This window comes from Antennarius striatus, chromosome 3, assembly GCF_040054535.1.
Source record: "Antennarius striatus isolate MH-2024 chromosome 3, ASM4005453v1, whole genome shotgun sequence".
Lineage (NCBI taxonomy): Eukaryota > Metazoa > Chordata > Actinopteri > Lophiiformes > Antennariidae > Antennarius > Antennarius striatus.
Window position 1 is genome coordinate 24,992,004 of NC_090778.1, and position 21,616 is coordinate 25,013,619.

General features: G+C 45.3%; 1 protein-coding gene across 3 annotated transcripts in view; it reads right to left on the minus strand.

Annotated features, from left to right (window-relative positions):
- mctp1a (multiple C2 domains, transmembrane 1a) overlaps positions 1 to 21,616 on the minus strand; it is a 98,904-nt gene that overhangs the window by 769 nt on the left and 76,519 nt on the right. Inside the window, exons 18-21 of one of the 3 annotated variants that reach the window (XM_068310416.1) lie at positions 15,365 to 15,463; positions 7,632 to 7,741; positions 7,000 to 7,109; positions 6,802 to 6,899 (exon numbers count right to left, since the gene is read on the minus strand). In XM_068310416.1, the coding sequence (XP_068166517.1) occupies positions 6,802 to 6,899; positions 7,000 to 7,109; positions 7,632 to 7,741; positions 15,365 to 15,463 (417 nt within the window). Of the gene's footprint in view, positions 1 to 6,471; positions 6,900 to 6,999; positions 7,110 to 7,631; positions 7,742 to 15,364; positions 15,464 to 21,616 lie in introns of those variants that run through there. The other 2 variants (XM_068310417.1, XM_068310418.1) reach the window with 2 other exon arrangements.

Consider the following 21,616-nt stretch of genomic DNA (forward strand, 5'->3'; position numbering starts at 1 on the left):
GCTATATGCAGGCCAGAGAGATTTTCACCGTGTTTGCATCATTCATGGGAAAGGGGAAAAATAGAAAAGATAATTTACAATCTCTGCTACAGTCGTGTCTTTACACACAAAGTGCAGTTAGCCATCAGAGAGAAGTCTATGTCGAGCTTTCAGACCTGACCTGATCAGGCTCCTGTCTAACTGAATTAGGTGCACAGCTTCAGGTTACAATATTTCAGTCCAGCCACAAACAGCTGCAGAAAATCCACCATTTCTAGTTTTCCTTTTTGAAACTTGAAATTGACTCAAGGACAGCTGAAGAAAATACATCGACATTGATATGTCTGACAAGTTTGCTGCATACTCTGTGGCCCCACTTTAGCCGAAAACTCACAGTTTGGAAGTTTGGGGAAAATTCACTAACAAGAACAAGTTCTGGGTTCATATTCGGGACTACTTCTTGATATCCCGGATTTTTTTTTTTATGTTGAGGTTTAAAGTTCATTCAGTTCACACCTGTAAACAATTTGGATTCCCAAAGTCACCTGTTGCATGACTGAATACCCAGAAGGAACCCACAGAGACACGTGCAAGCATGAAAACTCTTTAAAGGTTCCAGGTCTGAACTGGAACCCAAAACCTCCTTGATATGAACCCACAAACCAACATGCAACCCAGTAATTTTTTTTTGTGTTTGTAGTGCATCAGGGGCAAATTTCACATTCATAGTTTAATTAAACAACACAAACTACAGCAGGTTTCAGAAGATCAGACGAAGAGCAGACCAACAGGCAAAATCTCAAGAAACAAACAACATCCCCCCCTAAAAAAAACCTTAAAAGTAAATTGTTGTCTTGAGAGTTGAAGAGAATCTGGAAGCGAGCTGAGGTCTGAGCAGAGCTTAAATAAGATCGAGCGTGATTAGAGATGGGAAGCAGGTGGCTGCAGCAACACAGGTGACAGGAATGAGTGGAAACAAACTGGAAATGGGACCATGACCATTTTTTATTGATTTATTTATTTGCTCAAATTGAATAAACTATAAGCTGTTTCATGTTATTTATAATTTGTAAAGCTAAGTTAATTAGCATCTAGTTAATCCTATAATTTACTAAAATGATAAAAATCCACTGAAACCTCCGGTACACCTATTGCATCACCAAAAAAAAAAAAAAACAACAACAACAAAATAAATCAGAATTCATTCAGCAGCATCACTGAAGGGGTGCCACTTGCTTCTCCCAGAAGGAGTTGATTCCCTCCTCATGTGAGACTTTGGAAAGATGGTGAGCGGAGCTTAGAAAGAAACTGCGACTGCATCACAGTGGCTGAGCATCAACAACCAGAGACTGTCACTCCGACAGTCTCTCACTTTCAGATGTACACGCAAGTACAGTCGCCAGCCTAGACAGTTTGGAGACGTGGACAAGCGCTAGCCACTGAATCAGAATACTAATAATAATAAAAAAAGCTGCAGCACAATAGAGGAGACATCAACCGTAGGATCTCTGTAAGGCTGACGTACTGCAGGCTACTCCGCCTGTCTGACTGATTGACACTCCCTCTGATTCTCCATGCAGAAAACAAACTGACGTCAATATGGTTTGTCTGTTCTGTCTAGCAGTGGGTCTGTCTGCTGTGGACGACGGCGGCGACGTCTCTCAGCGCTGGCTGGGAACGAGCCTTTATCATCCATCATCCACTGGTTCCTGTCTCTTCCAAAGCTGCCTTCCAGTATCCTCTGCCTGCTACGCGAATCTGAGATGCAAAAAAGACATCTGAAGCGACAGACATGTGACTGCCTGCAAAATGAATGCATGCACGTGTGAGAAAAAAAAAAAAAGTCTCGTATCATTAAAATCCCATACAAATCCACACTCGGCACACATGCAGGTGGGGGTATTTTGTTTCCTGTCTCACAGTAGTGGTCACCAATGTCCCGTTACGGTGCTTACAGAGCGGTTAGGCCAGCATGTGTTGCTCTTTACGCCTCACTAGACAGACTGCGACAATTCAGATCGGGATGGTCCTCGGTGTGTCCACAAGGCATTCGCATATCCGACCCAACATCTGTGCAAATACATCCGGTTTGTCGGATACAGCGAGAGAGAGAGAGAGAAAAGAGACCAGGAAACACAAACAAGGAAATGATCCAGGTGGAGAAAACAAGGGAGGAAAATAATGATGTCGACAGACATAGACAAAAAAAAAAAAAAAAAGATGAAGGGAGGAAGGGCAGTGAACGGGACAAGAGAGCGAGGTAAACCAACAAACAGAGCGGGAGAGAAAACAATTGGAGTGAAGGGGAGACCCGGTGAGACGGAGGGAGATCTGTGGACACTCGGGCGATGACAGATAAGGTTCTCATGTGGGTGTGGATCCTTTTATAGAGCTGCCAACTAAAGCAGACAACGGAGGGAAAACCCAGGGGATGGAGCCGGGTTTTTATGCCTCCATCTGTGTGTGTGTGTGTGTGTGTCATTGTAGGACCATGACAGTCCTGGCAGAGTGCCCACATTGACAGCGATCAATGACGGAGGTGCACCCATGGATGAACAAGTGAGTGAACGGTGGAATGATTTAATTCACTCGAGAACGAAGGAGCAGTCGCACCTTTGCAGAAGGCGAAGATATCTGGATATGTGTGTGTTAGCATTCGCAAGTAAATTCACAGAATTTATCCAAACGTTTTCTCCATACGCAACTCGTTCTCGCTATCGTTTTGCGACCGGCTTCAAGCAAGCGAACGTGGATCCGAAAGTAGGACAGATGTTGTTTGGGATCACTGGCTGTTAGCGGTCCCATTAAACGGCCAAACGCCTACAGCAGCACAAAACGAACAGGCAATTTAATTCTACGCCTTGACATTCCTGTCCAAACACAACTCTTTGTGAGCGCAGACAAAGAAAAGTTTTCATGTCAGTAGAAAAGTAGGGTTTTGTTCCTCATGAAGAATAGTAAAGGGAATCAACAAAAAGAAAGGGTGCAAGGGAAAACAATCTCTCAATCAAACGGGTTTTCTCTGTGAAGAGCTGCCAGTCAAGAGGAAACGGGGGGGCTCACGCGTCATAGGTTCAATTCCACCTTGCAGGTGACAGGCCTGCCTGATGCTATACCCTTGGCTCCCCCGCTCACCTTACCTGAATAAAATTAAATAAATGAAAAACAAAACACACAGCGAACACAGAAGCGCACACAATCGCCGTTCCAACTCAAGAAATAAGAGCTAGTTAAAGTCAAAAACAGGAGAAAAGTCGGAGGAGGCGAAGAGAAAGTGGGACATTTGCAAAATAAAAGGAAACCGAGTCGGGTGGAGGTAAAAAGTGCAGTAATGCGGTGAGCACGTAAGCAATTTGGTAGTGAGAAAGGAGCTGAAAGGGAACACAGACAAGAGAGGCAATGAGAAAAAGACCCAACGATGCTCAAAGCCTGCTCCACCTCGGTTCCTCTCCCCAAATGTCGACAGTACAAGCACACAACAGGCTTTGAAGCACGCCCTGTCGATGGGGCGCCGTGTAACACACATCGAGCTTTGTTGGCGACATTGCCCACAAACCATCCCGGGACCTTCACCTCTCTCCTCCCTTTGCTGCATCCTGTTCTGCCTCTCGCCCAATGAACCTTTGACAGTCGTTTGATGAAGCCGATGTGGGAAGAGAGACAAGCTGAAACCAAGGTGGGTGACAGCGAGCCAAAAAGGGAGAACAGATGAGTAAATAGATAACGTCGAGAAAGGAAAGGAAGCAAACATTTTAATGATACGACTGTATCTCTTCAGAAGAGTTCTAAACTCCGTGGGTTTCGTCTCATGTGACACCTAATGGAGCTTACGGATTATTAAATGTTTCCCGGAGAAACTCTCTCTGATGCCCGTTCACACATCGGCAGATTCAGCGCTCGTGGGCACTGATGGGAAAGGAAGAGAATGTCAAGATGGCATCAATGAAGGGTTAGTCGATTAGCTGCATGACACAAACTGAACACTGACTAATTGGCAGCTTTCTCATGACACGTTTGCATTTGTCGTGAAAGTAGAGTAGACAAAGAGAAAGAGATGATCTCTATAGATGCCAACATTTGAACCTTTATCTCTCCTGCCTTTGACCATTCGGGTCCAGCGGGGTGTCATCCCTAACAGAAGTGTCTAAAAATATCAACCAGACTCCTCTCTGCTGCTCATTAGGTGCTAAATTGGAATCCATGCTTATTTTTGTACTGGGGGTTTGATCCAGATACTGCACGCTGATCGTAAAGGGCCACTTGGCATGCTAATTGCCTTAGCCCTACTTATGCGCTCCCTGACTCACATGGCTAATGGTGTCGTAAAACATACTAGTGCGCCGACACCTCCCAAACACCAGGTAGGGAATACTTGGCACTATAAAAGGCCTCACTTTGGCCTCGTTTAAGAGGACATGAAGGATTCCCTGATAATGACCGTAACGATAGCTTTTGGCTGGTGTCACATCCAAACCAGATAACCATGAGTTGCCAAGCGGGGGGAAATGACTCTTTGATACGTACATGCAGGACATACCGTTCCAGGCTTTTACATCGCTGCTCACAGAGGGACGTAATGATTTAAGTAAACAGTTCAGGTGGTAAAAAAGGTGCCTCTGCCTGTTGCCGCTTCCAAGCAGCCTTTGGGTTTTAGTTTTTAAAGGGTGTTTGACGGTGCTGTGAGGGTCTCAGTGTCATTTATTTCAAGAGTCTGGTTTCCCTTAACTGTGCGGCTGATGAGAAGTGTGTTGCCGTTAAACGCAAAGTTTTGGTTTTTTTATGTACTTGCACACTGTGAGGAGAAATGAAAGATGAGAACGCCGCTCCAACGTTGCTGCACAGCTACAAAAAGCTCCGCTGGACTGTGGTCCAATGTGGATGCCCTTTGTATATAAAGTCATTAGAACCTCATCAGTTCTGGCTGCACTGAAGCACCTTCAAATGATGCGGAACATACCCCCCCCTTCCCCCAACTTGCCTCGCATGCACAACCGCTGTGAGAGCAAATATGTGTGTGTGTGTGTGTGTGTGTGTGTGTGTGTGTGTGTGTGTAATTATGTGTGTGTTAGGTCAAAGACAGGCCCTGAAATAGCGAATCATTAGTCATCCAGAGGATCAAGCATAGTGGGCCCTTGCATCAATGCCAGTGGGGGCCATTGACGTGTGCCTGCGAGGGGACACTCCATTTGGGCTGCAGTACCTCTGTGCATCATCCCCGGGCCTAAAGGGGGGTTGATCCCCACAGATTGATATGACCCAATCAGGCGGGGGGGGTGAACCTGCTGCTAGAAAGAGCAGAACGTTCCAGTTTGTTTTTAGTCGATGACCGCTAATGGTGGGGGGGGGTGTTGTTTCGTTAACCTTTATGTTCAGTAATGACGCACGTTTCAGTTTTATATCCGCTGACTAAGCAGGGAAACTGATTTTTTTAGAGCCTTATCAGACCAGCCTGTCCTGAACAATCAACCTAATCGTGTCCGACAATCAATCAACTGTGATTGGTCTTCATCGTTCTCCCCACTCATCTTCGTCTTTCCTCGGCTGAAGTCTATTCTTACTCTTCTTGCTTGGTATTTCAGCCTCATTATTCAGGAGGACTGTCAGCGGAACCTGGCAACCATTACCACCAAAACAGCTGCAGCTATAACTGTTACAGTAGGACCTACAGTGTTATACATATACTTGTATATATATGGAAGGCACAGCTGCAGCAGAGCGGGCACCAGACCGGAGCGCCATATTTGCCCCCACCTTCCTTCACCAGCAGGCCCTCATTAGGGGCCTTGTAAAGGCTTCGTACCTACCGGGCATGGGCCCCCTAACCGAAGCGCTCCTCCAGGCTCTCGGTGCGTAAGGTGGCTGCGCTCCTCCGGAGGGGACAGCTTGGCCTCATTTATGCTGACGGCTACCTGCCTGCTGCTATAGCAGGCTCCAGTAAACTAAAAAACTATAAAACTGCACGGGGCTGAGGAGGGGTTGGGGGGGGGGGTCGGGGTGGACGAATGGTGTGCGTCGGGGAGCAAGGATTATGACCCTGTAAAGATGAAAGAAGTTGTGGGCAACAAGCAAACAAAGAGGAAGTGTGTCAGCGCTGATGTGGTGGGGGATTGGTCGTATCGGTTGGCCCCCGGGGGTCGTTCCTCCTGTCGCCTGCCTGCGTGTGTGTGTGTGTGTGTGTGTGTGTGTTGGTGGGTTGGCGTGCGTGCGTATTGAACCCCTGCACAGCGGGGCTTAACGGCCACAGCGGACGCCGTTGGTGCCGGATAACATGACGACTTTCACAAGCTGCCGCTTAATTGCAGTTTAAACTGCATTGGCGTCCTGAGCGGCGCAGCGTGTTAACGTACACACATGTACACGTCTGCACACCATGTATCACCTAACAAAGCATCTGCAGTCTTCAGCCACAAAGTTAATTTGATCTCACGGTTAATGTAGAAGCAAAACCGCATGGGGCTGGTTAACTGTTGGTTTACACTCTGTTCCAATTACTAGCATAGCTGGGAAACAACAGCTAACTGTAATTGTGTATGAGTGTATGTGTATGGACTCAATCAACCTGGTTATACACTGGGCACTACACTCACTTAACCTTGTTATCTTATTACACAGCTCCAACTCTGCACGTGGAAATTGAATTAGACTAGGAAGCTATTAATGGGAAAACATATAAATGGCTTTAAAACGAAGAGATTAGACGACTGGGCGGGTAAAGCGGCTCAGGATAAAACTGCAACGGTGAGAAACCGACAGCTGAGAGGAAGAAAAACTAGAAAAAGTTAGAGATAGAAGAGCAAAAATTAAAACGTTATGTTCACCCACCACTTGTACATCTGAGGGCACTCTGGACAGAAAGTCTAGCAGCTCGTTGTTATCGATGGTGTAAGGGTCTCGCAGCTTCTTGGTAAATTTATTCACCCCTGTAGAGACAGAAATATGTAAAAAAAAAAAAAAAAAAAAAGAGATTGATTGGACTCATCGTTGGTGATTCAAGTCAAATCTGACGCAAAAGCAGCTCACCCCAGGCCAGCACGATGTATCTCAGAGGGATGAAGTAGATGATGATGGTCGCTACCCCAAGAGCCACGATGGCCAGACAGCTTAAGAAAGGCACAGTCCAGTTGAATGTGCTGCGAAGGAAGAAGCATTACACAACAAGGTAAAGTCAGTCCGGGTCGATCTTGTAAAGAAAAGCACAGAGTCGGCGAGGGGTCATTTGAATATGTTTGAAGCCAAACAAGCTTAGCTGAGATGACCCTGCTGTCAAAACCTCACTGGAACGGTTCAATCACCTAAAAACCCGAAGTCTTACATGTCTGAATTACAGGATGAATTTCTTTTTTACCTATTATGGAATAAAAGCACTTTTTTTTTTACTTTGTACGCATGGGCATCTGTGTGTAGTAAATAAAGGGTTTGTAGATATGTAGATAATTCAGTAAAGATGCTGTGCAGGGTGAAATCACAGGTGATGGACGTACAGACGGACAGCCCATGTGTTGGGTTCTCAGGGTTGGGTGTCACACTGGCAATGTTTCCTCAAAGCGGCAACGAGTTAAATTCTGTTAGGCTGACAAGGAAATCGGGGCAACCTGGCATTGTGGGTAAGAAAGCGAATGGGCCGGGCGCCAAGGAGCAGGCTTACGACTCACTTCTTTATCCTCTCGCCATAGGAGGCCACTTCATCCAGCGCATTCTGCACACTGATGCACACATCTTGAATGGCGTACAGCTTGTTCATGAAGCCCTTTCTCTCCGAGTCCTGCAAGAGGACAGATAGAGATGTAGGCGAGGGAGAGAGAAAGGAAGAAAGAAAGAAAGAAGGAAAGAAAGGGAGTGAGGGTGAGGAGATGGAGAGAGAAGAGGAGAGAAGACAGAGGCTGGGCACAAGGCGTCTTTGTGGAAACAATACATTTTAAATAGCATCAAAGATCTGGAGCGAGGAGCCAAATCACTGGATATCCCACACGAACTGACTGAGAGCTTTCATTCCAGGCCCGTAATGGAGATATAAAGTTGGCAGAACAAATCAAAATGTTTCCCCCCTTACAAAAGCTCACACAAGAAAATTTGAATATGTGAATAGAGATGCAGAACTGAACCGAAAGCCAAATGGATACATCATTCTTTAGGCGCTCTTTCTTCCTCGCTCTCTCTCACTGTTGCCAAGTCGGCCAGCAAGACCGGGCAGAGCCCTCTTTTGTTCCAAAGGGCTGGCACACTGTGATGATGTCACCATCTGTGACATCATTATCATCATTATTAACGCTGTCACCCACCACAAAGACGAAGAGCTCTTCCTTTTCAATATCCGACGGTTTAGAACTTGAGATTTTTTGCGAGTAGTTGGGGAAGAAACCACAAGTACTGTGAAGGCAGCCCAAAATGTACAATTTCCCTTTCTCTCTCAAAAACTAGCTGAAGAATTTGAGAAGTCATGCAACAGTCAACGAGCTGCCTGCTGACTGACTGACAGGCAGGGACAGGATGGATCTGGACAGAATGAGGTGACGGAGAGTGATCGAAGGCCGTTGGCTGAGTGAGGACATCAACACGCAGACTGGTTGTGGCTGGATGTGATCAGTGGGCATGCTTAGGAGAAAAAAAAGAAGGGGGAGGCATAACAAGAACAGACGGACGATCCGTTATCAGAAGAAAGTTTCTAGTGGTGCTGTCACGGGTGGTCAATTTACTACATGGGTCATTTGAGCAAACAGAAGAAAAAACTTGTAATTTAAAAAAGCATTCAGTTCCAGTTTATCCTTCCAGAATGCAGATAGTGATAGAAAAAGAAGAAAAAAAACTTGTTGATGAAGTAACAAGTCTTTTTGTTTGGAATAATGGATCTAAAATCACACCCAAGATATTCATAATTCACATAATTAAGGATTTTATTTGGCTAAGCTGGGAAATTAGGATATTACACGGCCATCTGTAATTAAGTGAAAAACCAAAAAAACCAAAAAACAACAGCAATGTTTAAACCCAAAAAAAGGCCTAAGGATTACGGCCTACGTGACCACCGATCGATTCATTTGTTAGGAAAGTGGAGTGATAAAGCGATGGCGGTTATTGATGAAGATAAATGGATGTTGTTAAATTAGAGAAGTAATCCTCGTCGCTGTTCCTGAAGAAGACGGCTGACCAGTCAAAGAGATGAAACCTCCTGGACCCCAGAGGTTTTTACCACATGTCCCTCCTTGAGGCCAGTCCCCCCACCCCACCCACCCACCCAACCACCACCACCTTGCCACAACCCTCCCACTGAGACCAGAACCCACCTTCTTTTCTACTCTCCATCCTGGATCAGATAATGTGAAAAATGAAGCATGGAGCGGCCAAGGAGACCACATGGTCTCCCCGGCAAAACCGCACAAGACAAATAGATATAATTAGACAGCGTCCCAGGGTTATTTTTCTTCGCAAATATTTTATAAGACTCCCTTTCTTTCTTCCTCTTTCTCTGCTCCTCTTCGCCTTTTCCTCAGAGTCCATCTGTTTTTCATTGCTTGCTCAAACAAATCTCAGAACCCAGGGTCCATTGTACTGGGCTTGGTCGGGCCGAGCCGGGCTGGGTCAGGCTGTTTTATTTTCGGGCTCGTACTCAGGGGAGAGCGTTTGAGGGCCAGGGAAGTGGTGTGAGCTGGCGGGCGGGGGTGGAGGAGATAGATCAAAGGTCATCGGAGTATAAACCATTGCCACATGCCCCTTGGACCGCGGTCTGACTCGTATTTCCTGTCTTCAAACACGGCTCAGGGAGGCGGGAGGTAGCAATAACACAGAGGGCCACGGAGAAGCTTGTTTTCCCAGCTTCCCCGCACACTGCGCACATATGGAGCGAGGCAACCTATTCTTATAATGGAACCTAATATGCACACAAACACACACACACACACCCTTCATCTATTAGATAAGGTTGATCTGCACACCTGGTCTTGCTGTGTGACTCTACAAATATTCCGACACAGGCCAGATTTTTGCCCTGGTGAGCTAATTTGTCTTCAACTGCAGAGTCTCACTGATAGAGAAGGAAATGATACAGAAAGATGAGGAGGGGGACGATGCGCACACCTCACTGTCAAGGTTAAAGGAAGGACGGTTAAATATTTAGAGGGCACATTTTCACAGCTTCTAAAGTGGATCCATCACACGTGCGCTTTCTGGCCCCAAGCTCGTGGATGACATGTGATGAGAACTTGGTTTTCCAGATCCTGATCGGCCTTTCGCCTCACCCGGGAGGAGGGCAGGTATTTCCATCTGTCTCCTCCTGTGTCTGTCAGGGAGACTAAGTGGGATCATTCAGAGTCCTGAAGGCACAACTAAAAAGGTGAAATCTGTGAGTCCTACTGCTTTGACCAGCCTGCAGTGTCTCATCAGGCTAACGCTCGATGTGGGCTACGAACCCCAGCACCTCTAACAGCCGTGTGCAAGAGCATCGATCCAACAGCAGCAGCGAAATTACAAGAAATCATATGACAAAAGCCATTAATTACTGAATTCAAAAGAGCATCCTTATTTGTATGCTGACAAAAGAGGAGAAAACACATTGTTATAATTAATGTTTGAATGTTTTACACCATCAGGACTCTGCTGATACAAAGCACGAGTAATTTACAGAATGCATAAAGCAGGCTGCCAATCTAACGTAAATAAAAGTAATTATGAGGTTTTTAAACACTTTGTCTCTCATTGTTATTCATTCTTTTTCTATTTTTCCTGTGTGGTACATTGCAATGAAAATCACTTGCCGTTTAATCTACAGTGCAGCAAAAGGATCATGATGAAAGTTCCCAGCAAAGTCAAAAAGCGTCGCACACGACAGTGTATGAAATGAAATAAAACTGCACTGAGACGATCTCTTCATGCACTGAATTAACCGTCTTTGAGTGCAGAAGACACTCTTTGACATCAGTTAACTCTAATTGGGCCGCCAGCAGAGATGCTTTTGCGTTTGCGTTGGCAGGGTCGTTTTTAATTGCGTGCTCGCCTTTTAAAGACAATAAATTCATCTTATGAGGTTATGTCCAAAGTTTGCATCATTGTTTGGATGCGAGGAGCTGCGATACCAAAGTACCAAACAGTTCGGCAGCTGAGTCACACTATGATTGAACGTGTGGAGCGGGATGCATCATGGGAATGTGATGTGAGCTGATCGCAACGCGTCGAGGAGGGAGAACCCTCAGTGACACCCGAGACAACCCAGGGACTCACAATCTTTCATATGCGCATGAGATGAAGCCGCGTAAGGCTAACCACACTGCATTTGCCGGTAAATTGTGGTAAACAAATGTGGTAAACTCGCTTGATTAAATATTAAACAAAGGAACACTGCACGATGCTTCTGTGTACTCAAACTGCTCCATTTCGCTCTCTCGGAAACATGGCGTCACGGCAGAGTGCGTTTGAATTCAAAAGTGCAAAGTGAGCAGTTGTAAACTTTGCAAAGACAGTTTGTTCTCTCCTGACCCGAGGCCCGGAGCTAAACAAGAGAGAGGTCACTGAGGACTTAGCCCATTACAAACGACTCAAATATCTGTCCTATATCTACTCCTAGAAAATAGAGAGAGCCATTTGTGACTGTTTTAACCTCCAATCACATCGTTCTCCCTGGTGAGATACGCCATAAAAATGATATACCTAACTGTTGTAATGTATCAGCACACGACCCATCTCACCGCAAAATGAGCCTGAACCACCGGTGGCTGCAGCTCCGTGCTGGTGAGCTATAATTGCACCTGTTTTCCTTTGTTTCATTTTTTCTTTCTTTCTGTCTTTTCTTTCTGTCTTTTTTTTTTTGGTCTCTCACTGCAGCAGCACAGTAAAAAAATTGAAATATCGTATAAAACGTGACAGGATGCTAATATGTGGGTCCCGGAGGGCATCTGAAAGCGTTCTTGTTGATTTTGTAACTGCAGAGGGAGTCACCCACCACCACCACCACCACCACCACCACCCAACCACCTCACCCCCAATTTCCATCCTATCAAAAAAAAATGGAAAAAAAAACCAGGGAAGTTGAGCAAGTGGGGGAACATTTTAGGGGGTGATGCAAATTTCATTTCAAATGTGCATGGTTTTGAAATGACAGAATAATAAATAGAGCTTAAATCTGAGAGTTGCAGGAAAATAGAAATCTATTAGAAAGAAAAGCATGAACTCATTGAGCTGTGCAGAAATTTTAACTAACTGCAATTAAATAAATGTGCAAATAGTTTATGTGTTATTGTTTGATTCTTTCCATAAATTAATATATAGTAGTATTTGTAGTAGTTCTATATAATACTAATGGGGTAAAATGATCTAAAGGTATAAGTGGTAGAAAAAGTCAGATTTTCATCACAAGCATGCTTGAAAATAGAAAAAAACTACATTTTGCACTAATATAGTTATATTTTTTGATAAATTTTCACCTCATTGGAAAAGAAAATCTACCTGTCAGTGCAAACATTCTAGATTCTCAAAGAAGCAGAACAGATACAAGCCAATTACTGCCTTTCAACAAAAGCTAATACGTATCAGCGGTGCGTTGCCAACTCCACTGGGAGTTAAGAGGAGTCCCTGAGGAAAAATAAAAAGATACACGGGAACCCTGTGACCTAGACCGACACCTCCTCTCCATCAGGAAATGACAACAAGATGAGACAAAGGCCGTGCAACCAGCCTCAGATACCACCACCAACCTGGCACCTCGCCAGCGCCACATGAAAGAAACAGATGTTCCCTTTTTTCTTTCAATTTTTCTTTTTTTTTTCGGGGGCTGCTGGTTTTAATAAATGATTTATCTCATGCAACAACTAATCCACCAGCAAATGCGGGGAATACATATCTTTTTCCCTCCCTCTTTTTTTTATCGTAAACACATAAATATCGGTTTAACTAGGGTGTTGAGATGCGCTGCGCGTTCTCCTGGCTCTCATCAAAATGGCTCGCGCACACAAAGGCCACGTTAAAATTATGAAGGGGGGTGGGGGCTGTCTGGGGTAGGAGGGTGGGGGTCCCATTACCGTATGCCCAAATGAATGGACGTGAGGAACGTTTTGTGCGTTTTGGTGCGCAAACCAAAGTCTGACGAGTCTGTTCACCCAGCCCCGCCCCATGACGAGAATAAATATACACACATGAAAAGAGACTTATACAGGGAATAAAAGACAGAGGTTGCGGCGGCTTGTTTTTGGTTTGACCTCTGCTTCCCATCCTAAAAAGAAAGTTTTCTGGTGTTATAAACACGCGTGTCTCTAATGTGTCCGGATGGCAGGAGGTTGTTTGCCTCTGATCATCGTTACCCATCTCCCCCAGGGGCCTCTCATCACCTCAGCCACACCAGCCACTCCATCAGGCTCAAGGTCGGGCCTGCACACACACACACACACACACACACACACACATTCACACACACAACCAACAACTTCTGCGCTTGATCACTTCTCCTTTCTCGCCTCCTGCTGAAAGCCACCAACCCCCCCCCACCCCCACCATCCCCGCACCCCCAGCATGCCCGATTCTCCCCCACTTCGCCTCACCTCTGCTCCCCTGCTCCTGCACTCTCCTTCTCCTGTCCTTCCCAGGATCCAGCCTGGCAGCGTATGATGAATGGGACAACATTAGTCTTGTCCTCTGTTGGCCTGGTTTAACTGCTCCAGCCCCCCCCCCCCCCCCCCCATCTGGCTGTCTGTCAGTCCGTCCTACCGGTTTGTCCTGTCTCAGATGGCCCGTCTGGGTGGGTTAAAACGCACTACGGCAACACAAATGGGCTTTTTTATTTTTAGATAAGGTTCAGAAATTGGGTGATTAATTGGAGAATAAATCACCAACATGTGCTGCGAGGTTAGCTCATAGTTTACGCGCATTCTGTTTAGCTAATTAAGATTTTTAATTGCACAACATTTCATCCTTTCAATCTCTTCCCACCCTCGCCGGGGTTAAATCACACCCGATTCATCGCCTGCGTCTGTAAAAAAATGCCTTCCTAACTTTGGTGCACCTTTAATTACACATTCATGTTCAGAGAGACGCAGGCAGGAGGAACAGCTGTAACAGCCACTGTTTTAAACTTTGTTTTTGGAAGGGGAAGCGCGAGAGTGCATCGCTATGAAGTGAAGGGATCACGTCTTCAAAAAAGTAAATAAAATATGCATCCTCTCTGTGCTCATTACAGATTTATGACTCTTGTTAAAAGAAAAGGTGGCGGCTGCCTTCTAACATGTCTTGACGTTTCAAATTCAGACGACACTTGCTGTCAAGTGTTGTGCTCCACATTCTGTCCAATGGGAGGCCGGGAGGACCAAGCGCGCGCCGTGTTCCGATTCTGATTCGGTGAGAACCTTTAGAGAGAGTTACTTTGGGTGGATGAGAACTCATCACCTACAGAGTATCGGGTGCTCATCACAATCCTTTGATGCATAGTTCATCAGTCAGAAAGTTCAGTTGGTTCAGTTGCATGTGTGTGTGTGTGTGTGTGTGTGTAGGCGTGTGTGTGTGTGTGTGTGTGTGATTCAGAACAATAACAGTTGGGGGAGAAGACATTCGCTGCATTAGGCATAATGAGCATTGGGATTTGCTCCACAATATGAAATAGTTTTGCTGCCTCTGTAGCAACTTTTAAGAAAGAAGTGCACACAAGCTCATTCGAACCACACACACACACACACACACACACACACACACACATACACACATACACACCCAATCGCATGCAAACACACACACACCCACTCACACACACCCACACAGGTCTGTGAAACTCAAATTAGTTTGTTAGGTGCTTATTATCAGTGACTCAGGAGTCATATGGTGCAAAAAACAATCATTATTAATGAGGTGAATGTAAATTAAAGCTATTCAAAATATATTTAATGGTGTATTTTTGTCCAAAATAAACAATATCTTAAAAATTAAAATAATACACCAGTGCCCTATGATGAGATTTATTCTCTGGTGGCTCTCTGGCTGCTCGGTTCAGAACTAGAACAGGTGGAAACACACGCCACATTCAAAGGTAGCACCAGGTAAATGCACTTAAACACATCTCTTCATCACTAACAGCTGTCACCTAGCAGTGTGACAAGGTTACAGGTCTACAGGGAAGTCACACACAGAAAGACTGGAGCATCCACCCATGCTGGAGCCCCTTTAGTCCCCACTCCCCCCATCACCTCAAAGAGCAGGCAGAGGCGGAGGCCTTGGGTGAAGTCGGGTAGCTGGCTGGACGTGCAGTGTGTGGATGCTAGCTGAGACGTAGACAGAGAACAGGGACTGCACACAAAACCCCCCAACAGGACGGCAGACAGAGGCCGCCGGACAGACGATGAGCGGTAGAGGAACCCGGCAGACAGTGACACACACCTTCAGGAGTCAGCGCCAGAGCCACACACACATGCCCACTTACCACCATCGCTCGTATCCACTCAAAGTGCCAGGAAGCCAGCATATCCTCAAGGATATGGTTTTTATCACGGCTGTCCTCCCAGGGGCCTGGTTTAGGATCCTTGTGGATAAATTACAGTGAAATTGTTTCTTTACAACCCAAGGAAATTAAGGTTAAAAAAAAGGGTTAAAAAAAAAGCATGTGGAAGCTTCATGTTTGGCCAATATACAGTTAGGAGGCTGTAGACTGCAGATAAGAACAGCATTGTTTCAGAACAGAAGCACCGCGCCAGAATCAGCTTCAGCTACGGAGAGAGAACTCATGATTGATTGTGTTTCAGTACTCACCTTTGTTTTAGTGCTTCAAATTAACTGTATTTCATAGATGGGTTTAAATTAGAGTCATTAAAGTTTTTAAAAAAAACAACAAACCCCAGAGTTAAAAGCGTTTAAAGGATGGGGGGGGAAAGGGGTGAAGGAGCAACCAGAAAAAAAAGGGAAAGACAAAGCAAGAGATGGTTATCTAGGGGGAATAGAGATAGGCAGAGATGATCCACCTGATGTGTGTGTGTGTGTGTGTGTGTGTGTGTGTGTGTGTGTGTGTGTGTGTGTGTGTGTGTGTGTGTGTGTGTGTGTGTGTGTGTGTGTGACAAAGAGGGAAAACAAACAATGCAGTGTATTTTGCATAGAGAGACAATACTCCTCCGTGCCTCTTTCACCCTCCTTTTTGTTTCCATTCCTCCCTCTATTAGCAAAACATGATTAAAATGCAGTTCCCACCAGCATCTCTGCTGAGCAACAATAAAAATAAAAAAAAGAAAAGGGAAACGGAAAGAAAAATGAAGCGGAAAAGTCAAAAGCGTCTTTTAAGGCGTGACGCTTTTCATCCTTCACAGCCGGCGAGAAGAAAAGAGCACAGACGTTCAAACTTTTTTTTTCTCTTTTCCACATTTCCCTCTGTTTCTCTTTCCCCATTCTCCTCAGCAGCCAAAAAAATAAAAAAATCCCCCTGATACCTGAGGATAACCCCATTGCATCACAAGCTCAATAGCCTCCCCAAAACAGCATTTCAGTCACACTTTTATCTCCAAGCACTGATGCATTTCCCAGTGCTCCCTTTCGTCCAATTACATGATGTCGTGCCTCTTTTGGAGCGATCGTCGGAGTGCCGTGACTGGCGCTGAGAGAGGAGAGGCCGGGCGCCAGGAAGGTGGCGCAGAGGAAGGACGTTTTTTAACCCTCTTCAAAAGCGTAGCCTGTGTTTTAAGGCAATAAGCAGTCGACTGATGATACAAAGAAGAGACAGCAGATGTGAGATAGAAACCAAGTTATATCATTATTATGGTTTTTGCAAAGATGCATCAAAAAAAGTTAGTCCTGTCGCATAACTTGCCCCCAAAGGAAAGGTAAAATGAGAATAGGAATGGGGTTGATTGAGCTTTTTTCGGGGTAAAAAAGTAACATGGTCGAAAACGGATATGAAATCAAAAAAATTTAAGATTTTTTCTTTTTAAACTTGTAACACATTTCTGTACTTTTATACCTATCTTTATATCTAATAATACAGAAAACTCATCTATTTTAATTAGATGTAAAATTCTGTACTTCAGTAATTTGAAAAGTTCATTCTGTGGCTCTTTTGTTTTCTTATTTGTCCACATGTCCAGGATTATTTGACTTTTGTGAATTATACTTCATAAATTTGCGGTCATGTGATCACTTTTTCCTTATGATTATCTCGATGCAGGGGGTGGCTCATTTTACCCTCTGGCTCGACTCCCCCCCCCCCGCGCGCTGATGCTACCCGTTCGACCAGGGGTTATACACTTGCCAGAAAGCAATCACTAAACACACACACATGAGTCATGCCCACAGGGAAAGCAGCAGAGGTTTGGAACGGCTGTCTCAGCACTATTGATGAGAAGGATAAAGAGATACCGGGGGGGGGGGGGGGTGACGATGTGGCGGGAGATGAAGAAACACAGGATGGTGTATTTTTGACACAACTTTCCAGTGATTCCAGATTCCAGGGGTCATTTTATTTTTATGGTTAAGGAGTCGTATGACGAGGGTCAAACGATGATGGGGCTGTTGCATTTAGGTGACATGACTGAGAAACTGAGCTGACATATGGTTTATGCATACGGAGGGGTTACGCATCTTAGTTCTAAATTGTATTTAATGCCCTGGGGAATAGCAATAATCAGATGAAGATGTCAAGAAAAACAGAAAACACTGTTTGACCACAGTCTCCGAAAAAAAAACTACATCCGACCGCTGCGATATGGAGCGACCCTCAGGAATCAGGTGAATAAATAAGAATCACAAGGACTTTTCTGTATAATTCAAATGTCACAGATTTGTGTTCATGGAGTAAATTCATTCCATTTTATAGTCACCATCAGATTTGTGCAGGAGGGAGGGAGGAGCAGGAAGTGGGGACAGGATGGTGCATTTGGTGTGTTTGTGTGTGTGTGTGAATGGGCTGGATATAGATAGATAGACACAGAAGAGAGAAAGAGAGAGGGAGTGCACCGAGTAGTAAGCCCGTGAGCAGGACATGATTGCAGTGTGTATCTTATCTGTGTCAGGTCCTCCTGAGGCTAGTGGAGCCTAGCTGAGCGGAGCACGAGCGCTTCAGTGACCAGTCAACCGTGTGAGGGTAATCTCCTCACTTCTTCACTCTGTCCCTCTCTCTCTCCCCCTTCCCTTCCAGGAGCCCCCCCCCCACCAACCTCCAACCCACCCACCTTCCGGGAGGCAGCTAAGCCACAACACCAAGATGCTCGCACAAATACAAAAACGTTTACGTGCACATACCCGTGCACGGCCTAAAGGTGATTGCTTCATGCCTGGCTCTGGACAGTGAGTCCAGAGGGGTGTGTGTGTGTGTGTGGGTGGGTGGGGTGGGGGCATCACAGGCTACATTGCACACCGAAGCACCTGCAGCAGCCAGCAGGCTGTAAATAAAGGAATGAGTGGCATTTTTCCACCATGATGTTATTTCAAGCTTTACACTGAGAAGGTCCATAAAGGAACAGACGGACACTTTTAAAATCGCTAAAATGACTAAAAAAACAACAACAACAAAATGCAGTTGTGTTGTCTATGGAGGTGTGGGGGGGGGTGGGTAAAAGGACAGGTCTTGGATGTTCTCTGTCATTATTTGTCGCAGGCGTGACTAATAGCACAGGTATCTGCTGCTGTTCATAGCATTGATCACTAGCTGCCAAATATGACGCAAAAATCCGGTAAGGATCTTGGGGCTATGATTGTAATTCTATTTTTCAAATGCATGACATTCCATAAGAAAAGATTTATGATAACCAAAATGAATCAGAAGGAAAACTGGACCCAGAATCACATTTACTGACCAAATATGTGTCCACATACCAAGAACTTGACTCTGGTTTTGGATTGCTCAGTTCCTTCTGAGATGTCATGGAGTAGAACGCCTCAATTTTGTGTTTGAATGCAATTTTTGATTACATTTACTTTGCAACTTCCACTGTATGTAACTTGGTTTAAAAAATGCCACAAGGTTAGCTGGTAAAAGCTAATTCTGGAAGCAGGCTGCACCGTTATTTACATGGCGTTGTTTTGTAAGGCGGTAATTATTGTGTTGATAGCAGAACTTTATTTGCTCAAGCAGCAGGTAATCAAACGTGACTCCTGGCAAACTCTCGCAAGATGTGAACAATCACTCCCGCGTGATTCACTTTAACTTGAGTGTATAAAGGTTTGAATTGTTAGTCATTTAAGGGGAGCTTTAAAAGTCTTTATATCCACACAAAATAAGAATGACCTTGGCGACACTAAAAGTGGAAACTGTCACGTTCTGAAAAGACCATTTTCTAAAATAAAGCAAATCATTTTCCAATCCAAACACATGCGATTATATTCCAATAAAATTTTTCTTGAAACATCCACAACAAAATAAACACAGAATTTGAAAAAAGAAGATGCTGAATGGCAGAAGTTGAATACGAGTTCAGAAACAGGTTCTTTCTCCGCCGTTGAATTATATGTGCATGCGTTTGCGCACATTAAGAATAAAGCATCGTTCCGTGGTGAAGGTCACAATGGCATAAACACAAACAAGTGATGTGGGGGAGCAGGGGGGAGGAGGAGGAGGAGGAGGAGGAGGAGGAGGAGGAGGAGGAGGAGGAGGAGGAGGAGAAGGAGGAGGAGAAAAGAAAATTAGTCAAACTTTTTTTTTTTTCACCCTTCGTGAGCCTGCTTGGCTTTAACAACTTAGCCGTCCCCATCAATTAGTCTAGATGTTGGACTTTCATTGAGATTAAGTGACTAATATCAGTGCTTGCTCACAAGACAGACACTTTTCACGTCTGCCCAACAATCTGTTAAGTCAAAGCAGATGTGGTGATCCAAGGCAAAAAGACTGCAAGGGGTCCTCTCTGCAATGAAAAACAGGTGCTCTGCTTTTTGGCCATGTAATACCCCATTTAGCCTCTGGAGCAAAGGTTATCCAGCTAATAGCTGCCTTGTGGAGCGCTGGGAAGAGCCGTGCACATGGCCAGAGTAAACATCTGGGACGTATTGTGCATACTTGCAACATATGCTTCAAGTTCAATTAAAATGAGGCCTTGGCATATTTATTAATCTTTTCCCCTCCTCTCTTTCTCTCAGTTTCCCCCCCCCCCCCCCCTCTCTCTCTCTCGCTTTTAGGCCTGTGCCATAAAGGAGGCCTCCTTTGACCCAGCCTTCATACTGACTCATACAAGCTGAAGCTGTGCCTCACATTTGCTCAAAAAATTACCTCATATCCAATGAAAAAGACAATTTTGTGAAGCCTTGAAACTTCGTTTGTTCTGCACTTAACCGGGTTGGAGGGAGAGCAAAGGGAAGGGAAATAGAGAGAAGGGGAGAGAGGGGGGGGGGGGGATAGCATGTGTCAGAATGAAAGCGGGGGGGGGGAGAAGGCAGGAAATGGGGACGATTGAGGGAAGAGTAAGGGAGAGGGGAGCAGAGAGACATGTAGGTGCAGGGAAAAGAAAAATGCCCCCTTTTCAACTTTCCTGCAGCTCAAATGAAATGCTAACAGTTGAGGGGAGCGATAGATCAAAATGTATGAAGCCAGAGTTGGTAAATTGTAGCCTTTGTGGCGGCTGTGCTATCCGGCGTTCCAGCCCTGTGTGAGCGCAGGGAGCGAGGCCCTCTTATGTGGAATAATCAGTTTGGTACCGAATCTGACAGAGGCCCCCAGAAAAGCTGCCGCTGATTTCAATATGAAAGTCCAAAAATGTATTTCATATCATCATTTCAAATGCCCGTATTTATATATTTTTTTTCTTTGAGAGGAGGTGGGAAAATGCGATGGGGGGTGGTGGTTGTGAGAGGGGTGGTGGGGTGGTGGGGGAAGGTTCAAGGTTGCCTGCTGCATATCTTCAGTCAGGGCCACCCCGTACATTTCAGCCTTGGAACTTCACAGCCATGAAAGTTTGCCTCTGCATCGCTGTGGGAAAGGATGTAATGCTCATGGGTCTTTGTGTGTTCATCGCCCGACCAGCCGCCCAGCTGACTGATTGCCTGTCTTACTCACGGGAGGGACTATTTGACCATCTGCATTATAAATGTGGGGGGTTTTTTAGCCCCTTTGTCAGACTTTGCCCTTACAACAGAGCCCTCAGGCAAAATAATTTCAAATATCAAATTGCCCGGTCAAAGGTCTTTACAATTACTTCTTTTCTCCAAGAAGATTACCAAAACAGAAAACGTAATTTACCCCATCTTCGCCTACTAACCCTCATATGGCTGGAGTGAAGCTGTAAGGCATTGAGGATGAGCTCGAGTCATTTCAGACGTCGAGTCAAAGCGATTCACGGTTTTCACATTGAGCGGAATCGGTTTGAAAGCTCGTGTTGTCATTTTTGAGACTCCATGTCTCATCATCGGGGAAAACACAACTGCACAACACAGTGGCAAGACCGCAACGTGCAACATGGTACTGTATCCTGTTCCGGAGGCTTTTGGTTCAGTAGCTGTTCCTCCGGCGCAAACGAGTGGCGGCTGTTAAGCAGCCACCTGTTGTTACCTGATACTGTCTGGACAAGGCCAGATGCTGTTTTACTGCGACATAAAGGAGCGGTGAATGGACCTAAATAGTTAACTAAGCACGTTATATGGGTGCGTGTTCCCAGGAAGCAGGGCCGTGGTAAGACATTAGTACACGGAAATTCGACATGCAGTCATAGAGAGGGGAATTAAAAAAATGATAGTGTGCCAAAGTCTGAAGCAAACAGCAAGGAAGTTG